Source organism: Arabidopsis thaliana, chromosome 5, assembly GCF_000001735.4.
Source record: "Arabidopsis thaliana chromosome 5, partial sequence".
In the NCBI taxonomy this organism is placed as follows: Eukaryota; Viridiplantae; Streptophyta; class Magnoliopsida; order Brassicales; family Brassicaceae; genus Arabidopsis; species Arabidopsis thaliana.
This window is the reverse complement of record NC_003076.8, coordinates 364,895-381,430: the sequence shown is the minus strand read 5'-3', so window position 1 is coordinate 381,430 and position 16,536 is coordinate 364,895. Positions and strand designations below refer to the sequence as shown.

At 41.9% G+C, this 16,536-nt stretch overlaps 6 protein-coding genes across 14 annotated transcripts; 4 read left to right on the top strand and 2 right to left on the bottom strand.

The window, feature by feature from the left end:
* Window positions 1-801: 801 nt before the first annotated feature.
* Window positions 802-1,506, top strand: AT5G02000 (uncharacterized protein). The gene has a single exon (NM_120278.2). It carries the CDS (start codon window positions 836-838, stop codon window positions 1,274-1,276), a length of 441 nt encoding a protein of 146 aa, NP_195820.1. The 5' UTR covers window positions 802-835; the 3' UTR covers window positions 1,277-1,506.
* A 13-nt stretch (window positions 1,507-1,519) lies between these two features.
* Window positions 1,520-4,200, top strand: AT5G01990 (Auxin efflux carrier family protein). The gene is made up of 9 exons (NM_120277.3): window positions 1,520-2,028; window positions 2,120-2,199; window positions 2,278-2,402; window positions 2,480-2,601; window positions 2,903-3,133; window positions 3,236-3,310; window positions 3,424-3,524; window positions 3,604-3,656; window positions 3,748-4,200. The coding sequence occupies exons 1-9, from the start codon at window positions 1,831-1,833 to the stop codon at window positions 4,056-4,058; spliced, it is 1,296 nt and encodes a 431-aa protein (NP_195819.1). The 5' UTR covers window positions 1,520-1,830; the 3' UTR covers window positions 4,059-4,200.
* AT5G01980 (RING/U-box superfamily protein) lies at window positions 3,828-6,223 on the bottom strand. Its single transcript, NM_120276.5, has 2 exons — window positions 6,043-6,223; window positions 3,828-5,916 (listed from the first exon to the last, which is right to left on the bottom strand). The coding sequence occupies exon 2, from the start codon at window positions 5,887-5,889 to the stop codon at window positions 4,408-4,410; it is 1,482 nt and encodes a 493-aa protein (NP_195818.1). The 5' UTR covers window positions 5,890-5,916; window positions 6,043-6,223; the 3' UTR covers window positions 3,828-4,407.
* A 53-nt stretch (window positions 6,224-6,276) lies between these two features.
* AT5G01970 (heat-inducible transcription repressor) lies at window positions 6,277-8,526 on the top strand (the record flags this gene model as incomplete). Of its 2 annotated transcripts, NM_120275.6 has the most annotated exons (6): window positions 6,277-6,926; window positions 7,161-7,265; window positions 7,364-7,489; window positions 7,568-7,771; window positions 7,863-8,030; window positions 8,112-8,526. In NM_120275.6, the coding sequence occupies exons 1-6, from the start codon at window positions 6,780-6,782 to the stop codon at window positions 8,415-8,417; spliced, it is 1,056 nt and encodes a 351-aa protein (NP_195817.1). In that variant the 5' UTR covers window positions 6,277-6,779. The 2 variants fall into 2 exon arrangements, with proteins under 2 accessions (NP_195817.1, NP_001330534.1); NM_001342636.1 differs by having other exon boundaries at window positions 6,477-7,265; window positions 8,112-8,417.
* AT5G01960 (RING/U-box superfamily protein) lies at window positions 8,462-11,192 on the bottom strand. The gene is made up of 9 exons (NM_120274.4): window positions 10,711-11,192; window positions 10,128-10,631; window positions 9,965-10,041; window positions 9,716-9,884; window positions 9,471-9,559; window positions 9,193-9,357; window positions 9,038-9,115; window positions 8,841-8,944; window positions 8,462-8,761 (listed from the first exon to the last, which is right to left on the bottom strand). Exons 2-9 carry the CDS (start codon window positions 10,618-10,620, stop codon window positions 8,656-8,658), a joined length of 1,281 nt encoding a protein of 426 aa, NP_568096.1. The 5' UTR covers window positions 10,621-10,631; window positions 10,711-11,192; the 3' UTR covers window positions 8,462-8,655.
* AT5G01950 (Leucine-rich repeat protein kinase family protein) lies at window positions 11,136-16,529 on the top strand. Of its 8 annotated transcripts, none has more exons than NM_120273.4 (20): window positions 11,136-11,536; window positions 11,645-11,740; window positions 11,894-12,146; window positions 12,349-12,420; window positions 12,527-12,598; window positions 12,705-12,848; window positions 12,941-13,012; window positions 13,094-13,165; window positions 13,243-13,317; window positions 13,422-13,490; window positions 13,568-13,636; window positions 13,745-13,816; window positions 13,911-13,997; window positions 14,085-14,153; window positions 14,229-14,749; window positions 14,843-15,001; window positions 15,086-15,369; window positions 15,461-15,512; window positions 15,596-15,846; window positions 15,924-16,529. In NM_120273.4, exons 3-20 carry the CDS (start codon window positions 11,899-11,901, stop codon window positions 16,389-16,391), a joined length of 2,856 nt encoding a protein of 951 aa, NP_195815.3. In that variant the 5' UTR covers window positions 11,136-11,536; window positions 11,645-11,740; window positions 11,894-11,898; the 3' UTR covers window positions 16,392-16,529. The 8 variants fall into 8 exon arrangements, with proteins under 8 accessions (NP_195815.3, NP_001330429.1, NP_001330434.1 ...); NM_001342634.1 differs by having other exon boundaries at window positions 11,216-11,536; window positions 15,446-15,512; NM_001342632.1 differs by having other exon boundaries at window positions 11,213-11,536; window positions 15,461-15,846.
* Window positions 16,530-16,536: the final 7 nt, after the last annotated feature.

Genomic DNA, 16,536 nt, shown 5'->3' with positions numbered 1-16,536 from the left:
ATTTTCAAATACGAACTAGAAAAGTCTAATTACCACGGACCACGGTGCATAACGTTCATTGATGGACCGAAGCAAACCAGTTGGTTCTTCATAAGTTCTTACTTATTGCTTACGTTTGATTACATCATTTCATTGGACTATCATCCATGGGCCTAATAAAACTTCATTATGGGCCATCTAGTGCAAACCCGTTTGGAAAAAGTACTTTACGGTGAGATCAAAATCGCTCTTCTCATATTATTGTACGTACACCAAGCTAAGCTAACATAATATTTTATCAAGAATCTTTTTTCTTTATCCTTTTATCCCTTGAAATAATATCTTCAAGCGTGATCCAATAAAATCTCACAACAAAAACCGAAACACGTATACAAAAGATACATTTCAAGACTTAATCCATTAGCTGTTCTTTCCGGCTTTTCGGAATTTGACTCCATCAAAAATGAGAAACCAAAATACAATTCAAAACGAGAAAGCAAATAAAATGTGACATGTGATATATGCATGTGATATCCCAAGAGCTTGGCGATAAATACAACTCAGTTAGCTACATTATGATATTATCAGGGACTAGTGTCCAAACTATATATTATTAAAAATTTGATTTATACCACCAATCCCCCGATCCCATCGAGAGATTTAATTTGATCAGACAATAATCGTGTATTCATTCTCTTATATTATTGCACTAAGAGCTCACATGAGCTGCTAGCTGTATATCAATTAGAATCTACTTGATTATTGTTAAAAAATTAGGAGCAAGAGATCAAATCTTATATATCTATAACTAGTCGTAGTAGATGGAGTTTTGGGAAGTGACCCGGTAACTAATAGTATGGAGAACGAGGTGGGATGGATGAATGAAGCGTCGAAGGATAGCAGCAACAATGGTGAATCTTTCATTGAAATACAAATCAACAAAGCAGTCAGAACCACAGGATTGAGCATCTCTTCTTCGCCATCTCCCGAGAACGAAATGCAGACGACGACAGCAATCTTCTCATCGGCCACTAGTTGCTTCTCAGCATACAGCAGCGTGACGAGGTTGATGATGAAAGTGGGGTGTTTGAGTATAGTGGGAGTCATAAGAGAGAAAGTAAACGTGGGAGAGAGGTGGGTCCTCCAAGTTATACAGAGACGACGAAACAAGAGCCCCCTACGATACTACTACGAAGGCAGCATGAGTAATAATAAGGATGAAGCATTAACGGACGATTCCCTCAAGGCAGCTATCGCTTACTGCAATGCCTCATCTCTCTCCCCTCTACAAACTTGATTATTATTATTATAATACCTTTTCTACAGAATCATGTTGGAACCAACCAATATTTGTTGATGTGTCCAAATCCTAGGGCATCATCAACTATATCATTGTTTTTTTTTCTTTTTATCTTTTTGCTTTTATTTCCGTTTAAGAATATATTTTATAGTTGTGATCCTCATTATCCCAAATCCCAAGTCAGGTCAAACATAGTTTTGAGGCTTGGTCAGCTGATATTTTTACAAGTTTGTTGTAAAAACTTGTAAACTTGAGTATTTTAATTAAATGAAAATAAACCATAAATAAATGAAGTTCTAAACTTGAGTAATAATAAAAACAGAATAAAAAAAAAGGTATGTGGGGAAGTTTTGAAGGGGCTTTTGGGCTTAGAAAAGGAAAGAAGTAAAGGAAGAAGCGGCGCACGTGGCAGGCAGTCACGAGAGTCACGAGAGATCGAGAGAAGTCTTTGATTCTCTTCTCTCATCAAATCAAAATATCATCTCAGAGACTCCGATTCTCTCTGTTTCTCCTCCACTTTTCAACCCAAGTCCACCCTCAAAATTCTCAGAATGATTGCTCGGATCCTTGCCGCCTTAGCCGATTCCATGGAGATGCCGGTGGCTGCCGGTGGTGGATCAGTGCTCGGTACCATCAAAATCGCTGTGATGCCAATTGCAAAGGTATTCACCATGTGCTTCTTGGGTCTTCTCATGGCCTCCAAGTACGTTAACATCTTGCCTCCCTCTGGCCGCAAACTCTTGAACGGGGTAATTAATTCTCCACACTAGACTTTTTCACTTTCTCTATAAATCCAAAAAAAGCAAACTTTGAATGAAACTGTCTCTCCTTTTCACACAGTTGGTCTTCTCGCTTTTGCTTCCCTGCTTGATCTTTTCCCAGCTCGGACAAGCCGTCACTCTCCAAAAAATGCTTCAGTGGTATTTGTTTCCTTCTTTGTCCCCCCTAGTCTCTCTCTAGTCCTTATATAGATCATCATATTCTTTTCCATCTTTCAGGTGGTTCATTCCCGTTAACGTCGTTCTTGGCACCATCTCTGGCTCCATAATCGGTTTCATCGTTGCTTCCATCGTTCGTCCGCCTTACCCTTACTTCAAGTTTACAATCATACAAATTGGAGTTGGTTAGACCCCTTTTTTTCCCTACCCTCGCTTTTCTGCTCTGACACTAGTCTCACTTTATGTGCCTTGTTTGTTTCAGGCAACATTGGCAATGTGCCTCTTGTTTTACTTGCGGCTCTTTGTAGGGACACTTCCAACCCTTTTGGTGACTCCGAAAAATGTAGCATTGATGGCACTGCTTATATCTCCTTTGGTCAATGGGTACTCTTTTTTCTCTTTTTAACTGCTTCTATGCTGTAACTATTATTATACCTACTAGAATCAGTCCATTAGCTGCTTCAGTTTCTGTCTCTTATGTAACAGTGATACAGTTTCTTGTCTTCTGCTTTTTTTTTCTGTTTGGATGAAGAGGAGCTTGATGTATGAGGAGTATCCTCATTGAAACTATTTTGTATAGGATCTTTAGTTCCAATGTACTGTTTGTCATCAATGTCTTATGGGAATGGATATTATTTCTCTCTGTGGGACTTCAATTAACCACAAGGTTTACTTTTTATATCAGGTTGGTGCCATCATCCTCTATACATATGTGTACCAGATGTTTGCTCCTCCTCCAGAAGGGTTTGATGCTGAAGAAGAAAATCTTGCTTTAAAAACCCTTCCAGTAGATGCTGCTCCAGAGCAAGTCCCCTTGCTTACTCAGAATTTTCCCAAGGACTTTTCGCCGACTCAAGATCTTTTGCCTGTACAGAGCACCGAACCTAGGGGAAGAGGGGTTTCAAGGAAAGGCAAGGTGGGACTGCAATTATGGAATCTTTATTCTATGTTTCAGGAGTATTTTACCTGATATAAGCTGGTTCTTACGAAACTTTTTATCTTTTGCTCCGTGATGTAGATTGCACAGATCTTTGTTTTCCTCTATGAGAAGCTGAAACTGAAGCAAATTGTCCAGCCTGCAATTGTTGCTTCGGTAAGTATCTCGTCTTTTCTATTCCCCTTTTTTATCTGACAATCTAAAGATCAAGAGACCGTGCGATTGCCTTTACCATGTAACTAAACTAGACGTGTTTTTGTTAACTTCAGATCCTTGCCATGATACTCGGAGCAATACCTTTCACAAAGAAGTTGATATTCACAAATGGTGCACCTCTATTCTTCTTCACAGACAGCTGCATGATTCTTGGGTAAGCACACTCTTTATTTGTCTTCTGTGAAGCAGCTGCAAATTAATTAGTTAATATATGTAAAACCTTTGGCTATCAGGGACGCGATGATACCGTGTATCTTACTGGCACTGGGGGGAAATCTCATTAACGGTAGGTTTGGTGGTTGCTTTCTTTTCATACTGACTTAGTTTTTAGCCCCATCCATCACATGGATCTTATTGGTTCCTTGGGTAAATTTTAGGACCAGGAAGTTCAAAACTTGGTTTCAAGACAACAGCAGCTATTATAATTGGACGGTTGGTGTTAGTGCCACCAGTAGGACTAGGAATCGTGACAGTAGCAGACAAACTTGGGTTCCTTCCTGCTGATGATAAGATGTTCCGATTTGTGTTACTCCTTCAGCACACAATGCCTACATCAGTGCTCTCAGGAGCTGTTGCCAACCTTAGAGGCTGTGGAAGGGAATCAGCTGCTGTGCTCTTCTGGGTCCACATTTTCGCCATCTTCTCAATGGCTGGATGGATGGTACTCTACATTAACATACTCTTCTGAATTCTCTTCTTATTGACACATTCATCTGCTACTATACAATACTTCTGTGTAAATACAGTGGCATCTCCTATGTGCCTGAACCAACCAAAATTCTGATTTTTTTTTTTTCCTTTCCTGTGTAAATGTTAGTTTATAACTCTTTTCAACTAATGAGCACTCCCTTTTTCTCTGGATATATCAAGAATATTATTTGAAACACGCGACAAACAGCACAACTTTAGTTAAACGTCAATTAAAACTAATGTGTGGAAACAGTACCAAGTCGATAAACAGCAGACGAAACTCAAGTATCTTTTAAGGGTCTTAAAAAAATACAGATTCTGGAGGCACCTACGGATCTGGGCATCAGTCAGAAAAACGGCAGCCATCTTCTGGTTCTGTTCTCCCTTTGGCTATGAGAGATTGCTATACCCCTCCTGTGTGGGCTGCTTAGCCACATTGCCAACACAACGCCCACCAGACTCACAACTGGTGCAGCAGCCAGAAACAGCCATCTTCCTCTGCTGACTCTGCTCACACCAGACTCGCTCTCACCTCTCTCTACATATTCCTCTTCCCCCGATTCTGTACCATCATCAGAGGAGGAGCTATCCTCGCTCACATCCAGCACATTCCGCTTTCCCTCCTCGTAATCTTTATCATCTGTCGGGAGCTCATAACGGCAGAGTGGGCAGGAGTTACGGGCACTCAGCCAAGGTACGATACAATGAGCATGGTATAGATGTAGACACGGAAGCTGCGTGGTTTCATTGCGGAGGGAGAAAAGCTCCTTGCAGATCGCACAAACTAGGCCCTTCATTACATGCTCCTCTGCAATGATAACCCTTGGAAGATTCCTGACGCATGAGACAGATGCAGGTGGTGCACCTCTTCTTGAATTGTCAGACTCAGCAAGTTGCTCAAGCAGTTCATCAAAGCCTCTCTCATCAAGATAATCCCCAACATTTGCAGCATAGGGGGAGAAGTCCAAATCCTCCAAACCAGTGAAGATGTTGCGAGATAACGAATGCCTCCTCTCTATAATTCTTTGACGAAAGCTTCTCTCTAACTCAGGTGAATCAAACCGAGTCATGGAGCTGTAGCTCTCACTTGGACTTGCCAAATAGTTTCTATAGCGTGTTCCTGCAACCCCAGAAGGACCCGCTCCTTCCTCCCATTCCCTGTCTTCTTCGTCTGAGTTCCACTGGTTAAGACCAGCGCGCATCGGGTCTATATCAGTGTCAAAGTCAATGTCGCTCCTGTCATCTGGTTGAACAAAGATATCGGCATGCCTGTCCGTGGAAGCATCAGACTCTCCACCGTAAGCACTAAAAGAAATGGTATCGTTATCAGCATGGGGAAATCTGTAGAGGCTAAAGCTAGCGTTTGATTCGGTTTCGCCAAAGTTGTCAAAATCATCACTTTCAGATTCTGAGAAGAGTCTCCATCTTGTCGAGCCGCTTGGAGTGGTATGGGAGCTAGTTCGCAGGTCATCACGTAGATCCTCACTAGCTTGAACCGTTGAAAGGCTTTGTCTTGCAATGCTTATCAAGTGTGTGAATTGTTGGGAGGAAAGATCACCGACACCGACAGACTCAGAGCTGTCGTGCCTAGTTGTTCTTCTCCTCCTCCTCATCCTCCTCCTCCTAATTGTCTGCCGCCGAGCCAAGGGAGGCGCGGGAGTGCCGAAATCTTCAAGCAACAAAAACTTACAGTCGACACATAAGCTGAAGATTTCAAGATCATCGGAAGCAGATTGAACGACTCTTCCGCACAGATTACAGGCAGACGATGGGATTGAATTGCTGCTGATATCCATGGGATGACCATTAGAAGGTCCTTGTGATTCCATCGGATCCAAAGGCGGCAGCTTTGAGGTCTGAAAAGGGGCATACATATAAAATCATGACCAAGGAGGGTTAGATCAGACCGGATACACCCACACTAATCTCCAATTGCTCGAAAATCACAAGGAACAACAAAAAGGATGAAGAGAAAAGATTACCGAAGAGATACGGCCGGATCTTCAAAAAACTAGCAAGGAGTCATCTGTCCAAGCAAACAAGGCAAGGGGATGGTTTCGATGCAAGAAAACAGGTGTTGGGATTTTATGGCGGAAAGGGGTCAACGACGACGGATGGGGGTCTTGTCTAGCTGAGAGACATTTCTCATCTTCTTTCCTTTTTTCTTAACGTTTATTATCTCTAGACTAAAAGGAACCAAAGTCTCCGACTCATGAAGAGGGTCTTCAACTTCTGTGAAATTGCCCAAGTCTAGAGGCAGAAAAGACTATGGAGTTTCCGTTGAGCCGCCAGTCAAATCCATAATATAGTACATTGTATGTTGGTGAATCATCAAAAGCCATGCTAACTCAACTAGTAAAGTGGTTGCATTTTAAGCAGAGATCTTTCCCAACTTGTAGAAATGTGGTGTAGAGTCGGCAACTCTTATACATGATTTTTATTCTCAAGCTTAATGATGGTTCACACAAAGAGCTTTCATTGATGTATCAGATGGGTCTGAGATGGTGGGGAATGGTATGGAAGTACTGGGTTTGGGAATGAAGATGTTCTCCATAGAAAGCTAATTAGTTTTTAGGACAATATCACAGATTCTGTCGAGTTGTCTTGGACATTAATAAATAATCACTCACTGGCTTCTTTCGAGAGCCTCGTGGGTCCGCATCCATCAATTTGTCCATACAGTTTTTTTTTTTTTATCAATCGTCTTTGAACCTAAATCATGGCGTATAGAAGAAGGCAGGGGATCGGAAAGTTTGCGACTTTCAAGGAGGAGGTTGATCGGCTTCCCCCGGAAAGCATCACCGCCGTCAAGGATAGATCACCGCCAGCTCGATCCTCCCCTGCTTTTGACCAACCCAGATCTAAGGTTTCTCCTTTATCTCAACTGAGAGTCCACTTTATGTTTTTGCATTTACATGATCCGCTCTTAGGATATCCTTAGTGACCAATCTTTGACGACTTTTGACTGTCTTAAGTTAATGCTAAACTTTCTGATCAGATTCAGCTGTGAGGTCGAATCTAGTGGTTTTGTTACAAGTTGTGATCATGAGATCTTTCTTCTGCCATTGATCCTATGTTTTCTGGGGATGTATAACTGCAGAATTTTACGACCGAGCCAAAGGGCTTGTGGGGAGTCATAGCCCAGAAAGCAAAATCTGTTATTGAAGATGATAAATCTAGTGATCGCTCTACAACAGCTTCTCAGGTTTTGTTTTTGCTCATCTGACTCAAGTACATTCTCATGATCCATCATCCTCTTGCTTTGACGTCGTCATGGTTTTTTGGTCTTTGTTTCTCTTCTAGTCCCGGTTTTCATACCTATCAGATGAAGGGTTCAAGAAAATGGACAATCCCAAGCTTCGGAGGGGGCTGGATAAGCTTACATCTTCTCTTAATCAGATCGGTGACACTTTTGAAAAAGCCTTTGAGGTGTTGTTTCTCCTTCCTTCTCTCTAAATCGTTCCGCTTTTTCATTCTTTTGGTTGAATTGCTTCCTTGTTTCTCTAGGATGGCCGAACACTCGTTGAGAACAAAACAGCTGATATCATCCAGGAAACACGAAAACTTCAAACCAGACGAAGAGGAACTGGTGGTGAAGATGAGAATCAGAATCAATCTTATGGAGTTAGTAGCTCATGGAAGAAGTCTCCAGAGCAGCCAATGCAGTTAAATCATATAGAACATGAAACTCAACTCAAGGCATCTCGCGATGTAAGGTCCAGTCTTTCGATGGCTTGGTTGGTTGGTGATTTTTGTACGATAGCTCTCTTCGTTGATATATAGTTTCTTCTGTGAGCTGCAGGTGGCGATGGCCACTGCTGCTAAAGCTAAACTACTCCTCCGTGAGCTGAAAACTGTCAAAGCAGATCTTGCATTTGCGAAAGAGCGTTGTGCTCAGCTTGAGGAAGAGAACAAACATCTGAGAGAGAGCCACCGTGAGAAAGGAAGCAACCCTGCAGACGAAGATTTGGTAAATCTTTTGACTGAGCTCATGTTCTAATTTGTGTGTTGCATTCCATCTAACAACTCGGTGTGGATGCTGTTGTATCAGATTCGACTCCAGCTGGAGAGCCTACTGGCAGAGAAAGCACGGTTGGCTCATGAAAATTCTGTGTATGCGAGGGAAAACCGGTTCTTGAGGGAGATAGTTGAATACCACCAGCTTACGATGCAGGACGTTGTGTACATAGACGAGGGCAGTGAAGAGGTGACACAAGTTTCCCCTTTCGTATCGACGTTGATGACTTCTTCACCCGCTGACCGTTCACAGTCTCCTCCTAGTCAAGAGATGATTAAAGAGATGCTTGTGGTTGCTGAAGAGAGCTCTGTGTGTGCAAGTGTGGTTTCAGTTTCTTGAATTCATTATTATTAATTATTTCTTCTTGAATGAAATCAGATTGTTTTTTGCAACGGAATATAAAAGGCGATTTCATTCATATTAACAAATGACATAGTATGAACATCTTCCAAGGCATCAGTGGTTTCTTTCACAGCTTGAATGGCATTGTATAGAAATACTCTCTAAGAAAACTATCGAGTGAGCAAGTGAGTCTAGAGGGTCTTTTTTACTTTGCAGTCTTGTATATGTGTTTTAATCAGAAAATCTGGAAGAAGAGGCTGGTGGATCCATCACCGAATGATTTCAGATCTGCTGGTTTGACCAAGGCCCTGCACAAAGGACACGTCCTCTCTCTCTCAAACCTGCCCAGTCATAATCACATTCTTTCAACATCAAGATATTCATACACAAAGATAATTGCTATATGCAAAAACACCTCACCACTCTGAAACGCAATCTTCGCAAAACATGTGTTTGCAGCGAAGAAGAATTGGGGTGTGCATCTTCTCCTGGCAGATGGCACACAGGTCGCCTGCTGCATTTACCTGCACACATTAGAAAGACACTTCTTTGCTCATGTGGGCTTAAACCTTAAGAGGCATAAGGTAGATTCGAATCTGCAAGGAGTTAAATTGTACCTGCTCTGTAGTTGCATATGATCCGTAGTGCACCTCTTTACGTGACAAAGCCTTCAATGCCGTAAAGAAGGATTGAACCTGAATCTCATTGCCAATTTCCCTTAGCTTCCACAAAAAAAAAAAGGGAGGTCCAATAATTCTAGAAAGCCACCTACCTTCTCAACTACTGAAGTGAGCTTGAATGTAAGATACAATCCCGTCATAAGAGAGGAGAAGAGGCTTCCATAATCCTTGTTCAAAAAGAAACGGTACCATACAGGGGTAGGCAGTAAAGAGCGATACAGAAGCATGAAATATTCAACCAAAGTTAGCAATTGACCCTGCATTGGAAGTGAATAACCAAATTATGTATCCCAGAGACGCCACAGTGAGCCATGCCAAATGAAACTGAATACAGCTAAAGGGGACAGAGAAGAATATTTTTCTACATCACCTGTTTACGATAATTCCGACCCCTACTGTTTTTGTAGTACATCAACAAAAAACACTTGAAAATCATTGAGGCCTGCCGGACAAGTGTATCTGAGGAATATAGGGACAAGTGAGTAAGCACCAAATGATCCAACAGGATACTACAACGAATCATATTGGGAATACTGCATAGCTGATGAACTGTTAGCTGATGAAAGTGGACTCGTTAAAGCAAGGGAAACCAAATATAGGAGAGAAAGTACAGACCATTCACCACTATGATAAAAATGGCATGCCAGAAAGGTGGTATGGACTTTGGAGGCAGCATGATTAAGGGATACAAGAGGTCATCCTTCCGAAACCACCAATAAACACCAACAACATGGGCCGTAAATGCTACAGAGATTCCAATTAATGCCGAGATATGCCTCTCACCCTGAAATCATTAAAAGAGACTTAAGACTGACCCATTTGAACATTGAATGGGAAAAGAAACAAGTAAAAGCAAAAGAAAACCTTCAAAGCTGTTTGCTTCTTGAGAATATCATTTGACTTGAACATGACAGCAGCAATCCAAATGGCGACAAAGAACCCTGAGAGAGAGATAGCAGGAGGAAAAGTCAAATAGCAGGAGGAAATCATCAGAAAAGACACGAGAGAGAGAGATATGAAATAGTACCCTGCAAATGCTGGCGGATAAAAACAACCAACAGAAGCAAAGAAAAGGGAAGAATTTGCTCAATCCAGCGTGCAGCCTGCTGAATATCATATCTTTGGTAAGGCGAATCCCGGGAAGCGGCGTCTCCAGCAGCAGGATCACCTGGAGCAGCCTGAGAGGCACCTTCTGAAGCACCTCCCATGGGATCAACCTGAGTAGCAGAAGAACCCAAGAGTTCAGAGTGTCCGGGTTCCCTCAGAGCATTGGTATCAGTTTCAGCATCCTGCTCGGTGTTGCCAATGATCCTAATGGCAACCTCCCCATTGGAGAGTCCTGAAGAATCATCACTAACAAGCGTCTCAGCCTCATGACTAGGACTTGGCCTAGCTCGAAAGAGACCCGAATACTCTAACAAGGTAGAAATAGGGGCCTGGATGATGTTAGAAGCAGAGAGGATGGAGTTTCTACGAGGAGAACCCCTAAATGAATCATGACTGGCGCCGGGCGTTTCCATTTAAGAAAACCCTAAAAGCATATATGAAGATGATTAGCTAACAGTGGTGGAAAGAAAACGCGTTTTCCAAAAAACAAAAAAAAAGAGTACCTGCAACGACGAGAAGCAATAGAAGAAAGCTTAGGGTGAAATCAAAATCGTATTTAGCTCATATCGTGTAAGAAACCCTAAAGGCAATGAATAAGAGGGGAAATGAATGAAGAAGAAGAAGAATAGAGTCAAAAAGGGTAGAGGCGATCGCCAAGACTAGGATCGAGCCACGGAGTCTTTCCTAAAAAGGGATTGAGCTAAACGGAACCCAGGGGAAGAAGACAAAGGAGATCCGGCGAGCTGCGGAAAGAGAGAGAGAGAGGGGACGGAATTGTCTTGTCTCGTCTGTGTGTGAATCAAATCAACGGTTGAGAGTTTTTTAGTTGGACGAATTGCATTGTGGATTTAATCCAAAGGGTTGGTTGACTTAAAGGAAGCGACGACAGTCTTCTCTAAATGGGCAGCCTATTAAATACATTATGGGCCTTATAACCTAAATGGGCTTTAATGCAAGCCTACTAAAATAACATGCGTGACTACAGCCCCCAGCCATTGGGGAGGAATAAAATATCTCTCTCTCTCTCTGAGACTCTGACTGAGAAGAAAGAAAGAAGTTGACTGACATGAGAAGAAAGGGACAAGAGCGCGTCTCGAAACGCCGTCAATGTTGGGTTGCTGATACTAATAAATGCAGGCTAATGGCTAAAGGGGTTTCTTTCTTTCTACTTTCTACTTTACTATTGGTCAAAAAGGCTCACACACACGAGGGTACTTGTGGAGCAGGTAGGTAGAGTCAACCCAGTTCCGAATTATGACCACGGAAGAAGGTTTAAGCTTTTTAAAATGGCAGACAAGTCAAGATCAAACCTAGCAAACACCCATCAAGGTCATTTCTTCCCCCCTTTTCTCTCTCGATTAATTGCATCATTTTCCCGATGTTTTGATTTGATCTGCATTGCCGTCTGCATATTTTGACTTCTCTCGCCCGTTTCAGGGATTTTGCCATCCCAGAAGCTTTCTCTTATCCGCTTGCCTTTTTGGAAAATTCTCTTAGGGAACTAGTACTAGTATTGCTGATCTCAATAGTGAGGTAATGATCTTGTCTTTGAGCTATTGAATTGCGTGGGGTTGAATTTTAGACCTGCTGTGTCTATTTCTGTCTTAAATACGAGCTCCTTGTGCGCTTGGATATTTGGTCTCAGTCTATATTTATCTGCTTCTTACGCTGTTACGCTTTCCAAAGGCACCATGGTGTTCCCTCAAAGACTCTATCTACATGCGCTCCTTGTTGCCTGTTGTTGCGTCCTTCTGCTTGCCGATGCTCAAAGAACCCACCCTTCAGAAGTCACTGCTTTACGATCTGTTAAAAGAAGTCTACTTGACCCTAAAGATTATTTGAGAAACTGGAATAGAGGCGACCCTTGCAGATCAAATTGGACTGGAGTTATCTGCTTTAATGAGATTGGTACTGACGACTACCTGCATGTCCGAGAACTGTATGAATTTGCTTCTTTTTTTTCTTCTTATGTACCTTCTTGCTTTCGCTGTTAGTCTGCTTGTATATATGCTGGAGTTAACTAAAAGGCTTTACTTTTGGGAGAAGCTGGTTCAGTTGTCTTTTTTTTTTCTCTTTTCTCGGAACAGTTGCTTACATGACCAGATATTCCTTCCCTGATCCTTCCTTTTATTGCCAAGCAGCCTGCTGATGAATATGAATCTCTCCGGGACTTTGTCACCAGAGCTCCAAAAATTAGCTCATCTCGAAATATTGTAAGTTTCAACATGTAAAGCTTTGCAAAGTGTTTATTTTGGAACGCCCTATATTTTGGTTACACTACTGACTGTCTAATATTTCTTTCGTGTGGCATCTATGAAGAGATTTCATGTGGAATAATATAAGTGGTTCAATTCCAAACGAGATAGGACAGATATCATCCCTGGTACTCTTGTAAGTTGGACCTACCTGATAAATAATCATTGCTCTAGATGGAACAATTTTTTATAAGCATGTGTGTTCCTTTTCTTTATCTTCTGATTCTGTAACCTGTGGGCAGGCTGCTGAATGGAAACAAACTTTCAGGGACTTTACCAAGCGAACTCGGGTATCTTTCGAACTTGAACAGGTTCCAGATAGATGAGAATAACATCACAGGACCAATACCAAAGTCCTTTTCCAACTTGAAAAAAGTGAAACATCTGTGAGTCTGAACATCAAGCCAGACAGTGATATCAAACTGAGACGCAGCTTTTTCAATATCATCTCATATATTTTTCTTTTGGCCTTGTACAGTCACTTCAACAATAATTCGTTGACCGGCCAGATTCCAGTTGAGCTTTCCAATCTTACTAACATCTTTCATGTGTGAGTCATTGCCACGATGTTGCCACTGTTCCCATGATTTGTTACATCATGATGGTTAAAGGGGTCAAACTAATTTTACAGGCTGCTAGACAACAATAAATTATCTGGAAATCTTCCACCACAACTCTCTGCATTGCCAAACCTGCAAATCCTGTATGTTTCTCGATTGTGTGTTTTACCTCGTTCTACAAGTAATTTGTTTGATTTATGGTTATTGTCCTCAATTTCAGGCAACTTGATAATAACAACTTCAGTGGATCCGATATCCCAGCTTCCTATGGAAACTTTTCGAATATTCTAAAGCTGTAAGTTTCAGGCCACTGTTATCTTTAAAGTCCTTGTTTGATTGTTTCATTTAGAAGATTATAGAGAGAACTTATTATGTTTGTTCGTCTTTTTGTACTTACAGGAGTCTTAGAAATTGTAGTTTGAAAGGGGCACTTCCTGATTTTAGCAAGATACGTCATCTCAAATACTTGTAAGTTCTGATCAATCTCAATGCATGTATTCTCTTTCCAGTGTTGTGAATGTGTTTGTGCTTCTTGTTCGCTACAGGGATCTTAGCTGGAATGAACTCACAGGACCTATACCTTCCTCTAATTTTTCTAAGGATGTGACAACCATGTATGCTTTTTACAGTTGTTATTTATGTTTCCTTTATTCTTAACCGACTTTCAATTGCGTTTAGACGTACACCTTACTGCTTTGGGTTTTGTACTGGTTAATTTACAGTAATTTATCAAACAACATACTTAACGGATCCATCCCGCAGAGCTTCTCAGATCTCCCTTTACTTCAGATGCTGTAAGTTTTTATGTTTATGTTTCTTTATATCCAAAATGAATAAGCTTGTGAGTAGCAATGTTGACTTAGCAAATAAAAATCTCATCTTCTGCAGATTGCTGAAAAACAATATGTTATCTGGATCTGTCCCTGATTCCCTTTGGAAGAATATCTCTTTTCCGAAGAAAGCTAGACTTCTACTGTAAAGTCATTGTATCCCTACTTCACTTACATTCACTTGCAGTTTATCAACTTCTCTAATTTTCCTGTTTTCTCTCAATTCCTACAGTGATCTTAGGAATAATTCTCTGTCACGTGTTCAAGGAGATCTAACTCCTCCACAAAATGTCACTTTAAGGTATGTGTACCTTGGCTAGCTTTTTCATTGTTTCTGTCTTGAATGCTTATTACAGAAAGTTTAATTAATCTCCAGGCTTGATGGCAATCTGATCTGCACTAATGGAAGCATATCAAACGCAAACCTATTCTGTGAGTCCAAAGGCAAAGAGTGGATATCACTACCAAACAATTCAACCAATTCTGCACTGGACTGTCCTCCTCTTGCCTGTCCCACTCCTGACTTCTACGAATACAGTCCAGCATCCCCATTACGATGCTTTTGTGCAGCGCCTCTTAGAATTGGATATCGTCTCAAAAGTCCTAGTTTCTCATACTTCCCTCCATATATTGATCAATTTGGCGAGTATGTTACCGATTTCCTTCAAATGGAACCATATCAACTCTGGATCGACTCATATCAATGGGAGAAAGGGCCTCGTCTGAGGATGTATCTGAAACTTTTTCCGAAAGTTAATGAAACCTATACAAGAACATTTAACGAGAGTGAAGTTCTCAGAATCCGAGGCATATTCGCTTCATGGAGATTTCCTGGTAGTGACTTATTTGGCCCGTATGAACTGCTCAACTTCACTCTGCAGGGGCCTTATTCATATGGTGTGCCTTTTTAGCCTAATAAGTGTTTTTTACCCAAGTAGATCTAGACTGACTGCTAAGAGCTAAGTGAAAGTCTTCTTTATCTCCTCTCAGTTAACTTCAACAGTGAAAGGAAAGGCGTCAGCTGGCGACGATTGGCAGCAATAACTGCAGGGGCTGTGGTGACTGCTGTTGCGATATCCGCTGTGGTTGCAGCCTTGTTGCTTAGAAGATACAGCAAGCACGAGCGAGAGATATCTAGAAGACGGTCATGTAAGTGTAACCAAATCTTCCATTCCCAATTTATCCCACTGAAATTTACAACCAACTTTAACTGAATCTGGTTGTATTTGTCAGCCTCGAAGGCTTCCTTGTTGAATTCTGGGATAAGAGGCTTTAGTTTCAAAGAGCTAGCAGAGGCCACCGACGATTTTAGCAGCTCAACTTTGGTTGGGCGCGGAGGCTATGGAAAGGTTTACAGAGGTGTCTTATCTGACAATACTGTTGCTGCAATAAAGCGAGCAGATGAAGGGTCTTTGCAAGGTGAAAAGGAGTTCTTGAATGAAATAGAGCTGCTCTCGAGGTTGCATCATCGGAATCTTGTGTCACTGATCGGTTACTGTGATGAAGAAAGCGAGCAGGTACTCTCTTGATACCCAGTAGAACCGCCTGAGTAAGGTGTTATCAGTTGGATGTCTATAAAAATTGCTTATGAAGTTGCTGAATTTGCAGATGCTGGTGTACGAATTTATGTCAAATGGCACCCTGCGCGACTGGTTGTCTGGTAGTAATTCACAATGATTCATGGGGCGTTTTCGGATGTGTGTCATTTAGTTTTCTCAATTGATGGAATATTTGGTGATGCAGCTAAGGGGAAGGAGTCATTGAGCTTTGGGATGAGGATTCGTGTTGCGTTGGGAGCAGCAAAAGGTATTCTCTACCTTCACACAGAAGCCAACCCGCCAGTTTTCCACCGAGACATCAAAGCCAGTAACATCCTCCTCGACCCCAACTTCAATGCCAAAGTTGCAGACTTTGGACTGTCTCGACTTGCTCCTGTTTTGGAGGACGAAGAGGATGTGCCTAAGCACGTCTCAACCGTTGTCCGTGGGACTCCAGTGAGTCATCAAAATGAATGATGTGAAACATATATTGGCACAAGAGATTCATTGCTTAGTTTTATTGAATGTTGTAGGGGTACCTGGATCCTGAATATTTCCTGACACACAAGCTGACGGACAAGAGCGATGTTTACAGCATCGGAGTTGTGTTCTTGGAGCTGCTGACTGGTATGCACGCCATATCCCATGGAAAAAATATAGTACGAGAGGTGAAGACGGCTGAGCAGAGGGATATGATGGTATCGCTGATAGACAAGAGAATGGAGCCGTGGTCGATGGAAAGTGTTGAAAAGTTTGCGGCTTTGGCACTGAGGTGTAGCCACGACTCACCAGAGATGAGGCCAGGAATGGCGGAGGTGGTGAAGGAGCTGGAGTCACTGCTCCAAGCATCCCCCGATAGGGAGACAAGAGTGGAATTGGCGTCATCTTCGTCAGTGCTGTCAACATCGTCGTCGAATGTGACAAGAGACCTTTACGAGTCGTCGAGCCTTCTAGGAAGCGATCTCAGCAGCGGCTTTGTTCCCAGCATCGCTCCTCGCTGACTCCAACCATTGCATCTATGTACAAATCTCTATACATATACTTTGACTCCACCTTTCTTACTTTTTAACCAATTAGATATCTTCCAGTTACACTGTAATATATTCTTTTCAAAAATCGTTAATACCAAACTTCGAATCAAAAAAA

Bases quoted from the DNA above. Each gene is read 5' to 3' on its own strand.
- AT5G02000 (NM_120278.2), top strand. From the start codon at position 836: ATGGAGAACGAGGTGGGATGGATGAATGAAGCGTCGAAGGATAGCAGC.
- AT5G01990 (NM_120277.3), top strand. From the start codon at position 1,831: ATGATTGCTCGGATCCTTGCCGCCTTAGCCGATTCCATGGAGATGCCG. The intron at 2,403-2,479 runs GTTAGACCCCTT...TGTTTGTTTCAG, and splicing joins AATCATACAAATTGGAGTTG to GCAACATTGGCAATGTGCCT. The intron at 3,525-3,603 runs GTAAGCACACTC...TTTGGCTATCAG, and splicing joins GACAGCTGCATGATTCTTGG to GGACGCGATGATACCGTGTA.
- AT5G01980 (NM_120276.5), bottom strand. From the start codon at position 5,889: ATGGAATCACAAGGACCTTCTAATGGTCATCCCATGGATATCAGCAGC.
- AT5G01960 (NM_120274.4), bottom strand. From the start codon at position 10,620: ATGGAAACGCCCGGCGCCAGTCATGATTCATTTAGGGGTTCTCCTCGT. The intron at 10,042-10,127 runs GTACTATTTCAT...TCTCTCTCTCAG, and splicing joins TATCCGCCAGCATTTGCAGG to GGTTCTTTGTCGCCATTTGG. The intron at 9,560-9,715 runs GTCTGTACTTTC...TATATTCCTCAG, and splicing joins TTTTATCATAGTGGTGAATG to ATACACTTGTCCGGCAGGCC.
- AT5G01950 (NM_001342634.1), top strand. From the start codon at position 11,899: ATGGTGTTCCCTCAAAGACTCTATCTACATGCGCTCCTTGTTGCCTGT. The intron at 13,318-13,421 runs GTAAGTTTCAGG...TTGTACTTACAG, and splicing joins TTTTCGAATATTCTAAAGCT to GAGTCTTAGAAATTGTAGTT. The intron at 15,002-15,085 runs GTAAGTGTAACC...TGTATTTGTCAG, and splicing joins GATATCTAGAAGACGGTCAT to CCTCGAAGGCTTCCTTGTTG.